This window comes from Hyalella azteca, unplaced genomic scaffold, assembly GCF_000764305.2.
Source record: "Hyalella azteca isolate HAZT.00-mixed unplaced genomic scaffold, Hazt_2.0.2 contig7928, whole genome shotgun sequence".
Lineage (NCBI taxonomy): Eukaryota > Metazoa > Arthropoda > Malacostraca > Amphipoda > Hyalellidae > Hyalella > Hyalella azteca.
Window position 1 is genome coordinate 26,936 of NW_025938037.1, and position 12,324 is coordinate 39,259.

The 12,324-nt window shown below is 43.8% G+C and overlaps 1 protein-coding gene across 1 annotated transcript in view; it reads right to left on the reverse strand.

The window, feature by feature from the left end:
• LOC125178213 (rho GTPase-activating protein 100F-like) overlaps positions 1-11,157 on the reverse strand; it is a 20,887-nt gene extending 9,730 nt beyond the window's left edge. Inside the window, exons 1-5 of the mRNA XM_047881420.1 lie at positions 11,044-11,157; positions 7,760-7,894; positions 7,198-7,380; positions 4,970-6,437; positions 1,540-2,896 (exon numbers count right to left, since the gene is read on the reverse strand). Coding sequence (XP_047737376.1) covers positions 1,540-2,896; positions 4,970-6,437; positions 7,198-7,380; positions 7,760-7,894; positions 11,044-11,157 — 3,257 coding nt within the window. The remainder of the gene's footprint in view (positions 1-1,539; positions 2,897-4,969; positions 6,438-7,197; positions 7,381-7,759; positions 7,895-11,043) is intronic.
• Between the last annotated feature and the right edge of the window lie 1,167 nt (positions 11,158-12,324).

The window sequence follows — 12,324 nt, forward strand, 5'->3', positions numbered from 1 at the left end:
AAGAACGGTTTGCACAACTAAGAATGGTTTGCACAACTAAGAACGGTTTGCACAACTAAGAATGGTTTGCACAACTAAGAACGGTTTGCACAACTAAGAATGGTTTGCACAACTAAGAACGGTTTGCACAACAAAGAACGGTTTGCACAACTAAGAACGGTTTGCACAACTAAGAACGGTTTGCACAACTAAGAACGGTTTGCACAACTAAGAATGGTTTGCACAACTAAGAATGGTTTGCACAACTAAGAACGGTTTGCACAACTAAGAACGGTTTGCACAACTAAGAACAGATTGAACAACTAAGAACGGTTTGCACAACTAAGAACGGTTTGCACGACTATAAGGAAGGGTTAACAATTTAAGACAGGATGCAGAACTAAGGACGGGCTGTTGATCTCACAACAGAGTTACATTGTCTGACGACCATCACTCTCTCTGTTGTGTATCTCTTTAATTAAACAACCAACATCTGGGTAACAACAATACACATTAAATTAACATTTCAGTATCATATTCACAGTTTAAAAATGTATTCTAAAAGTTACAACACTATCATCTAAAGGTAATTAAGGATGAGAACGATAAGAAACAGTCATAATGGGGAAATTGAATTCTTTATTTATTCGTACAATATCCGACTAATCACAATGGGAAGTGTAAGGCTTTACATAAGGCATGTTATGTCACACCTATTACAACTAATGGGTGAAGGCATGAGGCACATGGTTCGAACATGTCCATGAACGTTGCTTGTGTGTGTCCTGACATTGTTTAAGTAAATAAAAATGCTCAGTAAATCATAATAATTTGAATCGTTATATATAAAATGGAGAATAGGAATACTGAAATCGTAAATTTGTTTGTTCAATGCGCCAAAAAAATTCATTTCCGATAAGATTCGTCGGAAAAAAATTTTATCTTCAGTTTGGAAAGGCACTAGAGCAAAAATGAACATATGGTGATTTTTTTTCCGTTATCTACCATAGGTCCAAAAAAGTATCCTGAAGGTGCTATTTGATCTTCATGTTTTCATGTGTGTATTTACTGACATATTCACTGTCTATGAAAATGCCTAGAACATTCAGCATTGGTGAACACTTGAACAGATGAGCAAATAAATTAACTTGGACCCAGATCAACGGCTTGGGATTATCTAGCAATATGTATGAAAAGAAATGGACACGGCTCTGTGAAAAGGTTCGAGATCAAAGCCTAGAAAATTACGCAAATTACAGAACGTAAAATACTTTTGGCAGCAGTAATAGTCGCCTGAATATCACCCAGAGGCAATTAATTAAGTTAACCGATTATATCGAAAAACGTCTATCGATGGATGGTGACAAAATTCCAATATTCGAGTATCAGGATGATAGATTAATGAGATAATAAATTTAAATATTATTATTATTTGTTAACTAATAAATCAGTTTCACGAGACCGGTGTCACAAGTATTTCTTATATTATAGTTCAAAATCGGCCATATCCCACGACCAACTTGACTGTCTAATTAAGCTACACTAAACTACTTGTCTGACGAGGAGGCCGTGGAACTCGCGACGTTTTTTTCAAAAGGCTTCATGTTGTGGCTAGATGAAGTCGTGGGGCCTTCTTCATGAGTCTGCACGTCATGGTTGGAAGCCACAGCCTCAGTCGACGAAGCAAAAGTAACTCGACGCGAAGGTAAGTTCCGAGGCAGAGTCTGGGAAGTTAAAGCATAGAAGGTGGCTGACCCCTTCGACGAAGTAGGTTGGAAGGCATGAGGAGAGGAAGTAACCTCCCTGTCACTGAGTGGTGGCTCTTCTCCCGAAGGAGCTTTGGAGGATACATGCTCTACGTTCTCTTTCCTAAGAGATTCTCTCTGGTCCGTGACTCGGAGACTCTTTCCTAAATGAAGAGGATATGAAGTACGGTGATCAATCGAAGAATCTCGAGGAGAATGCACCACGACTTTGGGCAGAGAGGGCACTTGAGATCGCAAAGAAGCTCGAATGTCTGCATTTACAGCTTGTGTGGCACCAGTCACAACGTCTCCCAGAACAACAGAAGACAGGTTTGTGCCTGTCGGATGAACGTGAGCAAACGATTCGTACACTGCGCGGCCTGTGCTGTTCTTTTGCGCATCTTTGCGCACGAAAGAAAGCTGGCTGTTGATATTCGTGTTATACTGGGTGATTTCTGATGGTAACAGGATGGTTGAAGCCTGCGTCTGGTCGCTGAATTTCACAGCGGTTTCAGATGCAGCCCGCTTGTGCTTAAGTAATGATGAAGGCAGAGTGTGGTACTGCAGCATCAGAGGCACTTCCTCATCTGGGAGACAGAAGGTTCCACTTCCAACACTGAGATTGGGGATTGTCACAGGGGACTTCCCTTGGGGAGTCTCGTCTTCAGTGGCACTGCTGGTGTTGGCATCGCTGCTGTCACTGTAAACGCGCGGGCGTCCCGGGACGCTCGTTTTCAAGGAACTTTCCAAAAAGTTTTTTTCGATTTCAGGTCTCTCGATCCGCTTGAGAAGCTTTTGATGCTCGATGTGCTGGTCGAGTTGCTGATTTAGAAAGTCACTAGAATTTTCGCAGAAAGATCCATCCGTAAACGACGATATTTCGTCTGCATTCTTTTCTGATAGCAGCCGACGAGTTTTGTGTTGATAGAAAATATGTTGATCGAGCTGTTGCGATAATAGGTCTTTGTGCTGCTGCTCCTGCAGCCGCTGCATGTGCTTCTCAAGCAGAATTTGTTGTGTGTTTTGCATTAGTTTCTCCTTGAGGAACCGCTTCTGCTGGAGGTGGTAGTCGAGGTCATGCTGCCGAGATGAGGGTATGGCAAGTTCTGTTACGTCACGAGGGGACGTGGCAGCTTCATCGTCAACATCGTAGAAACGCTTCGATTTCTTGCCTAATTGAGGTGCAAGATTTATCAATTAACTAAATTAATTTCCGATACACTAAGTTAATTCAATTTTCAATGCAAGACATTAATTAAACTATTAATACACTCCATTAATTTAATTGTTAATACATATCTCTAATTTAAATATCGATACAATTAATTAACTTTCACGATGATGTAACTTATGCGCAAAATGCATCATGAAAGTATTCAGGTCTCACAAAACAAAATGTGAAATTCAGGTCTCATTAATTATCAGTTCCGACTTACGACCAAGCCAACAGACGTCAGAAATTGATATCTCTGATTCACCGATTGTGATTATAAATGGAGATCGCAGGAAATGTGATTAGATTACAGCACGAACTTCCTTATATAAACGTGGAGAAATTAGACCGGGATTTGGAAAATGAGTATAACGTCATTTTCTAGGATTCGTGTCTCATAGTTGCAAAAAATGTCTAAGATCAGATTTTAGTAATACTTCCCCTTTTTAGTTGTATTCGTGGCTGCAGGTTTCGACGCTGTAAGGATTTGCTATAATTTAGTCACTCATCTACTCACTTCGATTGCACAATCCTCACTCTAAAAGCTTCTCCAAACAAATAAATATATATTGAGATCAGAATTGAAATATTCAGAGGATCGTTTTCATATTTAAATTTCGATTGGGATCGTCCCCGATAAATCAATACAACACAGTCATCAAAAATTGAGCTTGAGGGGTTGAATGCCAATTTCCGTACTACAATTATGTTATCAAATTTGTTCACAAAAACTCTCGTAACGAAACTCTTTATAAGTTCTAGTAAGATACTAAGACATTAATATAGTGGTAGAGTATGGAATTTCCTTGCGATTTAAAGAGACATTGCCATTTTTACAAAGAATGATAAAGTGATAATAAATCTAACCTACAAAAAGCTAGTTTTTTTATTACACAATAAAACACAACAGCATCCGCAATCTTTTAAATTGTGAATTAGTACGCCATCAAGATCCAATTAGCCAAGTTGCCGAAGTCAGACTCGCAACAGCGAATGCACGCAAGCAATTCAACCAAATCGCAACCAAATGCACGCAAGCGTCGATAACGCAAGCGTTGTACTCGTATTTAATTGATACTCTGATTGACGTGTCGACGTTACCGATGATTGCAGTGGAATTCAATAGTTCTCAGTTCAAGCGATTTCTGTTATCACAAACTAATTATATTAGAGAGAAAATGAAAAATCCTGATGTAAGAGACGAAGCAAATCACGCAATGCACTGACTCTATCAACCGCGCACCAACACAAAATCAAATAAGGTGGACATATCTTATTAATGCATGAGAAGATATTTTAGCCATATCGCACGATGCTGGCTTAGTTTAGCCATATGGCACGATGCTGGCTTGGTTTAGCCATATCGCACGATGCTGGCTTGGTTTAGCCATATGGCACGATGCTGGCTTGGTTTAGCCATATAGCACGATGCTGGCTTGGTTTAGCCATATCGCACGATGCTGGCTTGGTTTTTAAACGAGGACGTGTGGCAATGCTTTACCTCAAAAATTGAATTAAAATTACATTTTCGTATGTGTAGAATCACGCATTTTAATCTATAGAATCTCATCCAATATGTGTTGAACATTAATAAAATAACATGTAGAATATCACATAGATTATATGTAAAATCGCATGCTCAACACAAATGACTGCTCGTTTGAAGCGCCCTGACGCACGACGCAACCAAAGCGCTCGGTTTAATGCGTTTAATTAAGGAATTGTACCAACATACATTATTGGTCCATGCTTGGGAGTTGCGCACGAACAGTAGTCCTCTGAACGCGTTTTGAGCCGAGAAACTTAGCTTTGGGTCACTGATTAAATGCGTGTTTGCAATATTAGATTACGCCCGGCAGAATATGTGACCGCATGCAGATGATTTATTAAATTTGCATTTAATTTATTTATAATATAAATTGCCTCAAACACATATCTTTTCTCTTTCTCGTTTTCCATTCATGGGCAATAGCACTGGAGATCGACAAATTTATTCTCTTACAAAAGGTCTTCAACTACGCGGGCTTCTTACCTCGATCACGGCGGTGTCCGCTGGCCATCTCGGGGGCACTCACGGCGCCGTCGCTCTCGTCCTCGCTGCCCGCGAGGCTGTGCCGCGCCGACGACCCGATCCGAGGCCCGGGCCCGAGGGCACCTCTCGTGGGGCGTCCGAAGCCCACGCCGCCTCTCAACATCATGGGGTCTGCGCCCCCTCTCTGCAGGCGTTGGCGGGGAAGACTGTTGCTCCTGGACGAGGCAGACCGAGGTCTCGCAGCAAGAGGTCTTGGTGCAAGGACTTCAGTGTCGCTGGCGTAGTCGACAGATCGTGTGCGCTGGCGTAGGGCGCTTAGGCGTCGCATGGCCTCCTGGTATCTGTCTAGCGTTGCGCCTTCGCCAGAGCCGTACGCCTGCTGCAGGGGCGCTAAGGACGCTTCTTGCCACGCCTTGTAGCGCCTTGCGGCGCTCATGCCGCTGCTGCCTTCGTAGTCACTCAGCGCTTCGCGTTCTGTCGCTGGCAGCCGCTGGTCGCTCAGAGTTCTGGCCAATCTTGGCCGGCCAGCCGTGCTGCGGCCCAGCGTGCCCCCGTACCCCAGGCGGGGGTCTAGACCCTGATGCCCAGGGGTATTGGGTGCACCGTAAAAAGAGTGTATTCTCTCAGCGAGGGACTCCAATGTCTTAGGATAAGAACGGTCGTACTGATAGAAGTTGGGATGATGCCGGGGGCGGGGCTGTTCCGTGATGACAGGAGGCGGGGGATGGTACAAGTGGTCGGGACCAGGAGGCACTCCATACCCGCCACGACTGCCACCAGGACCTGGAAGACGACCGATGCTGCCTGGACCCCCTCTGATAGGGTACCCAGGGTGAGGAGGATTCATCCCCATGGGGACGTTTGGGTGCTGCCCGGGCTTCATGCTGACATAGTGAGGGGGAAGGGGAGCGGGACCTTGAGGTGGAGGACCTCCTCTGTTGTATGACATCAGAGGTTCTTCGTATCGTAGAACTGACATGTCAGGAGGTCGGTAGCGGGGAAGAGTGCTAAACCTCTCTTGCTGCGGCGCCATGCCGTGAGGAGGTGGTCGTCCCATGGCTCCTAACCTCAACTGGTCCCCATTACTAGTGGAATCATCTAGAGGATCTTCCTCGTAATCTTTCTTGAGCACGACGACAGGAGGAGGTTTTGGTTCCAATCGGTTGGGTTGATGCATAGGTTGTCGTGCACCGCGACGTGACCTAGTCGTCAGGAGCAGACGACGAGGTATAGACATGATGATGACCACGTCATCTAAGCTCATCCTCGTCACATCGACGAGATTTACGGCGAGCACTTCATCTCCGACTCTCAAACAACCGCTGTTGTATACGGGCGACTCGAGGGCAATGCGTGATATGAAGACGCCCTCTTGGCGCTCTGCTCCGTTACCCTCTCGTATGTACAGACCGAGGGTCTGGCCTGGTCTCTTCACGATCTCCACGAGCTGCACGCTGTACTTGCTCGTCTGGCCAAGAAAAAGCACCTTTACCATCACCATCGAAATTTATCATAAAGCATATGAAGGGTAGATTTTTTTGTGATCGCGAGTGATAAAATGACTTATTAAAAAATTTGCAGAACATTCATTGTCAACTAATTGCTTATCATCGGAATCATTGAAGTGGTCGTGAATGAAAAATCATGATCAACTCTGAAAAATGCAAGTCGTAATAGGGAGAGAAAATTACTGGAAAAGAATTTTACTCAATGCCGATTCAGTGCTGTTGCAGGGGGTGACGTTACTACATCCTATACATCAGTTATAGGAGGCGAACGCCCGCAGCATCCTATACAGCTTTGGCAAGGGTGGACGCCCCTAGACCCTATACATTTGATGCAGAGGGCGGGCGCCCGCGGCATCCTATACATCTTTTGCAGAGGTGGACGCCCCTAGACCCTATACATTTGACGCAGGGGGTGGGCGCCCCAGCATCCTATACATATGTTTCAGGGGTAGACACCCCTAGACCCTATACATTTGACGCAGGGGGTGGGCGCCCCAGCATCCTATGCATATGTTTCAGGGGTAGACACCTCTAGACCCCATACATTTGATGCAAAGGGCGGGCGCCCCAGCATCCTATACATTTATTTCAGGGGTGGACGCCCCTAGACCCTATTCATTTGATGCAGGGGTGGGCACCACAGCATCCCATACATATATTTCAGGGGTGGACGCCCCTAGACCCTATACATTAGATGCAGGGGGCCACGCCCCCTCGTACCTGCAGTGCTAGGAAGCGTTTGGCGGACTCGTATCCATTGCGGCTGAGAGTTCTTGGGTCGAGCAGCCGCACGACCATCTCGCCCCGACGCTCCACCACGTCCATCGCGGCCGCCGTGCTCGCGTCGTGGTCGTTCTCGACCGTCTCGATTTGGCGGAAAATTTCTGAGCTGATACCCGACACCTGCGGTCGAGACGGCGAGACCATAAGTGGGTCTGTGAGACTCACTTTTAGGCCGTTAGTGGGTAAATACTGCTAACTTTAAGACCAACAGTGGGTGCATGGGACTCATTCTAAGACCAATAATTAGTGGGTCTATGGGACTAACTTCAAAGTGCTGCAGAATTGAAGTCGTTTAGTAAGAATTAAAACTGGCATTGTGTGAAAAATATAACAATGTAATGTTGAATATCTCAACATCCAAATTTCTTATGAATGGTGTTATTTGAAGTAAATATGATTGAGACTAAATTATATTGTATATCGTCATATGGTTGTAAGTAATACTGCAGAAATCTCTATTATCTGAAATATAATTGAATAATTAGGCCCCCGAGCTCACCTTCCTGAAGTCGCTCTGGACGACCATCTGTGGGGGGTCACGTTGCCCCCCCTGCCCCCCTTTGCTGCTCCCCCCACCCCCCACCCGACGAGGGGAAGCTGCCAGCTCCACCCCTCCTCCTCCATTAGATCCCTCCTGCACACGTGGAAGTCGGTTAGATCAAACAGTGGAATTTCATCAAGTTTTCTCGTTCACATTCAAGGTTAAGATAATGACCGCTGCAGTCGCACCAAAAACGCGTTCAGGTGGCACGAACGCTAATTTAGTTATAGTATCCTTTTCATGAAACCTGAATTTGTTGAGAATCTACAAAAATAATAGAAATTTGGGCAAAATTGTCTTCAAATGTCAGGAGTTCCGACGTCAGGAGTTGGATGCAAACTGCGTAGTAGATCACAGGTCACTGCATTTAAAATCCGTATGACACCATTACAGCTCGCTTTTCTGCATCATTACTTCAGCATAACATGAATTTAGTTCTAGGCATAATAAGGTAATCTAACGGTCACTAACTAGGCACAGTAAACAACTAGAGCACCACCGCTAAGTCAACTGTACTACGAGACATCAAACGCGGTAATGGCCGTGAATGTCTGCCCATCCTTCAGTGCTGGAACATCATACGCAGACGCAACACTCGACTGTGACCAGGAACAGCTTCATTTCACACCAACATTCCATTAAACTGCTGCCCTAAATACACATAATCCCTACGCCGTGCACCGCACGCGAAGCCAACTCATTAAAGGATAAATTTAAGTTCAAGCCACGAGTCTCTACTTAAAACCACATCAAGATCGCTCCGGTGCCGTTCTGCTTAGCTGATGGCGGTGTGTGGACGGCACTGTGTACTTGAAAACCGTCATGCCAAACTGGATAATAAGCAACGTTTTCTTCTCAGCTTCGTGTGTTTCAGAATCATCGAAGCAACGGAATTAGCGAAAACAATTTCACACAATTGTATTCAATTTGGTTCCTAAACTGTGGTACGTGATAGTTTTCCGGGTGGTACACGAACGAGACGCGATGAGGTCGGGGATCTGAGTCCGAGCAGGCCCTAAATATTTGCGGTGCCGGCAGTATATACAAAAATGTAACAAGCGTACTACAGATTGGTTGGTACATTTATGACGTACAGATTTGTATATTTGTGACGTACAGATTGGTACAGTTGTGAAGTTACCTCTGTACCAGACCTGCAAGTGGTAGAATTCGATTTAGGAAGTATGGACTCCGCAGCAGTTTCTTTTTATGGATTCCTGGAGAAAGAAAAACCCTTAAGCGAATTAAATAAAATCAAATACTTTAATATATTTGAAGCAGACGCAGCCAACGGGGAACTTCAGAAACGTTCGCAAATTATCGAGAAAGGATATCAAAAATAAAAAAATAAACAAGGCGTTCTCTTGGTTAAGCATTGCTCGGGCGCTGGAATATCTCGCAGGTCGCCCCCTAAAGCTGAGTGCCGACGCGTCTGCAGACGCGCGTGGGCCGCGGCATCGCTGCTGGCAAGCGGTGACTTGGCATCGCTAGACAATCACAGAAAAAACATCAATCAGCTGATACAATAATTAATAATAATGATAATTATTACAAATCGAGTAATGAAATTGGAAGATCGATGCTCGAGGTGCGCTCATTTGAGTCAAGAGGCCTATTGTTAGAGTGAAATCTCACTATAAGCTAAACGTGAAAGTAATCTCACTGAGGGTCAAAATTAGAGTAATTTATCGTAGCAAGAGTTTTGGTTCAAGCATTTATAAATTGGATTGAAAATCGATTGCTGTCAATATAAGTCTGTAACACTAATTTGTGGTTCGATAAAATTCTTCTTGGTGTTTGTAAAATATAATTCAATATCAATTCATTCCAGAGCCGGAAACTTTCAGCAACAGCAAGACGACTTTTCGAAATGTTTTTTTCTTTTCCCGACAGTCTTTTACGCCGCTGTTGCTTCACTCGAGCTTAAGATGAATCTGACCTACATGTCTCTGACAGGCTGGGCAGGAAGTCTCTGACAGGCTGGCAGAATTTTCTTCAGTAGCAAAATAATAGAAAAGGTCTCTTAATGTTCGGACAGCACGTCTCATGCTGCACTAGACGAGCAGCGTCCGATGCTGAAAATAAATTGTGAATTTGCGACGAACGATTAAGTCAGTTTAATGCAGTGCAAAATAGAGGAGATTTCGGTCGCTGAAAATTTTTAAGTTACCAATCGCTGAAAAGTAATACTAATGAGTTCAACTTTGAAAAAAACTTGAACTATTCAAACTGAATGCACTAGGCGAACGATGCAATTAGACCTATTGTGTTGGGCAACCGTCATTTACACTCAGAAAAAGAAATGGGTCGCATTATCCAAATTATGACACGCTTACTATATGTAGCATTAATACTTCATTTTGTCGGGCGAAACCAGGTCAGGATGACCCACACAAGAGTAAGCGCATCAGTATTTGGATGAAGTCGTTCAAAACTCGTGTGTGCGTCTGAATGCGAAATGCAGCAACGCATCTAAAGGTCCGATATAACGCTTGGGTACAGCGAATTCCATCGTCCATTCTTAATTTGCTGGTGAAGAAATGTCGGTAAAATGATTGACATTGTACTAGTACATCGCAGATGAAGTGATCGTAATTAGTGCTAACGGTGACAGTGTAACGCCGGTCATGATAAAATGTAAATGCAAAGTGATGTAGATAATTGATCAATATTTAACCCCAGATGCATATACAAAGGTGCAACTTTTTTAACCACACAGTTTTGCATATCAATTTATATAAGAAGCAAAAAAATGCTGATGGAATCAAGTTGAATATCGATTTTAAACGCAAATCTTTTATACGAGAATCATTTAATTTATTGATGGGTTAAATTTCTGTGAGAATTATTCCAAGCCAATCTTTGAAACAGGTTTTCGTCAGGTCGAGTCAAGACTTTGAGTCCCGACTATAATACTCCTCTTGGCCAGATGCTCGATTTGCACTTAGCCAAGTCAGCCACATTTACTATTTTGAGGCCTAATCTCAAATTCGGTTTTCATTTCTACACTCACCACATATGTGTGACGGTCCACACTCGAAGACCTTGCCCAGATGTTTTGCGCCACATTCACAAAGTTTCCATACGTCGGCACACTTAGGCACTCACCATGTGTTTGGGCGTTGTCACACTCACGATGTATATGAGCGTCATAACACACGCTACGCGTGTTCTACGACACACTCACCATATGTATGGGCGTAGCCGCACTCGCCACACGTGTTATGCGCCTCATCACTCACCATGTGTTTGGGTGTCGCCACACCATCAGAGAAGAAGCAGCCACAGGCGGGGTAGTGGCTGCCTCCGTTGCCCAAGCGGGCATCGCACATGCCCCGCAGCAGGCGGTCCCGCATTGTGGCGGTCCTAGGGCCCGTAGCTAGTGGCGGTCCTAGGACCCGTAGCTAATGGCAGTCCTAGGGCCCGTAGCTAGTGGCGGTCCTAGGGCCCGTAGCTAGTGGCGGTCCTAGGGCCCGTAGCTAATGGCGGTCCTAGGGCCCGTAGCTAATGGCGGTCCTAGGGCCCGTGGCTACAACCGCAGTAAAGGGATACTAGGCACCTCAATCCTGCGCCCCACATCCCCATTTTAAGAAGCTACATTTAACCTCAGATATACCCCCATTTAAGAAAAATATTAGAAAAACTTTAAAACAAATAATTCTCGGGAAGCTTCAACTGGCCTGAAAAAATACACACCAAACCCATCGCCAATCGCATTATCAACGGAAATATTTTATACTGGCAACTATGGTGATGCGAGAAAATTTTTCATTAAAAATCTTGCACTGGCGGAGCTATGGCACGATTTAACATACACCAGAAGTTAAATATTCTGAGTCAACATTAACATAACTCAAAGTGCAAATTCCTTTGCAGATCGCAGTTAATGTGTACAGGTTCCTTCAAGTCACTTATTTATCTATAGTGCACCGAAAACTCTTGCTATGTAGACGCTCATTAGGTGGAAAAAATTGCACAGAATTGTTCAAGTTCAATTCATTACATTTCACCGATTTTATTTTCACAGCCTTCTTACAATAATTTAATATGCGCCGATAAACAACCTATAATTCATTCTATGATTAGACTTCAGCATATTTATTCACATTTAAATAGATTTCCCCTGTATATGTATCACGTCACTCAGCACCAACTACAGGATATGATATGTTCTTGATATGTTAGAGAATTCTTAATTTTTTCACTGATCGACTTTTCTAGGAAAGACGCGAACTCTGAAAGAACACAAACAGATAGGTAAATTGTTAATCATTTCACCATTGTTAACCATTTTCAAATATAATGTGTAATTCAGCAGTAACATTTTCGCAAAGATATTTCCTTCACAAGCCGCACTACCGTGAGCAATAATGCATTCAATTTATAAATAAACTATAAGCTTATCATACATATATATGTCTCGCTCTGTCAAATTCCAATTTTTTACACAAAAAAAGAAGAGAATGCCAGCTACTCGCTAGAAGCTCAGATGAAAAAACTTTTCACTCTCCAAACATAACAAA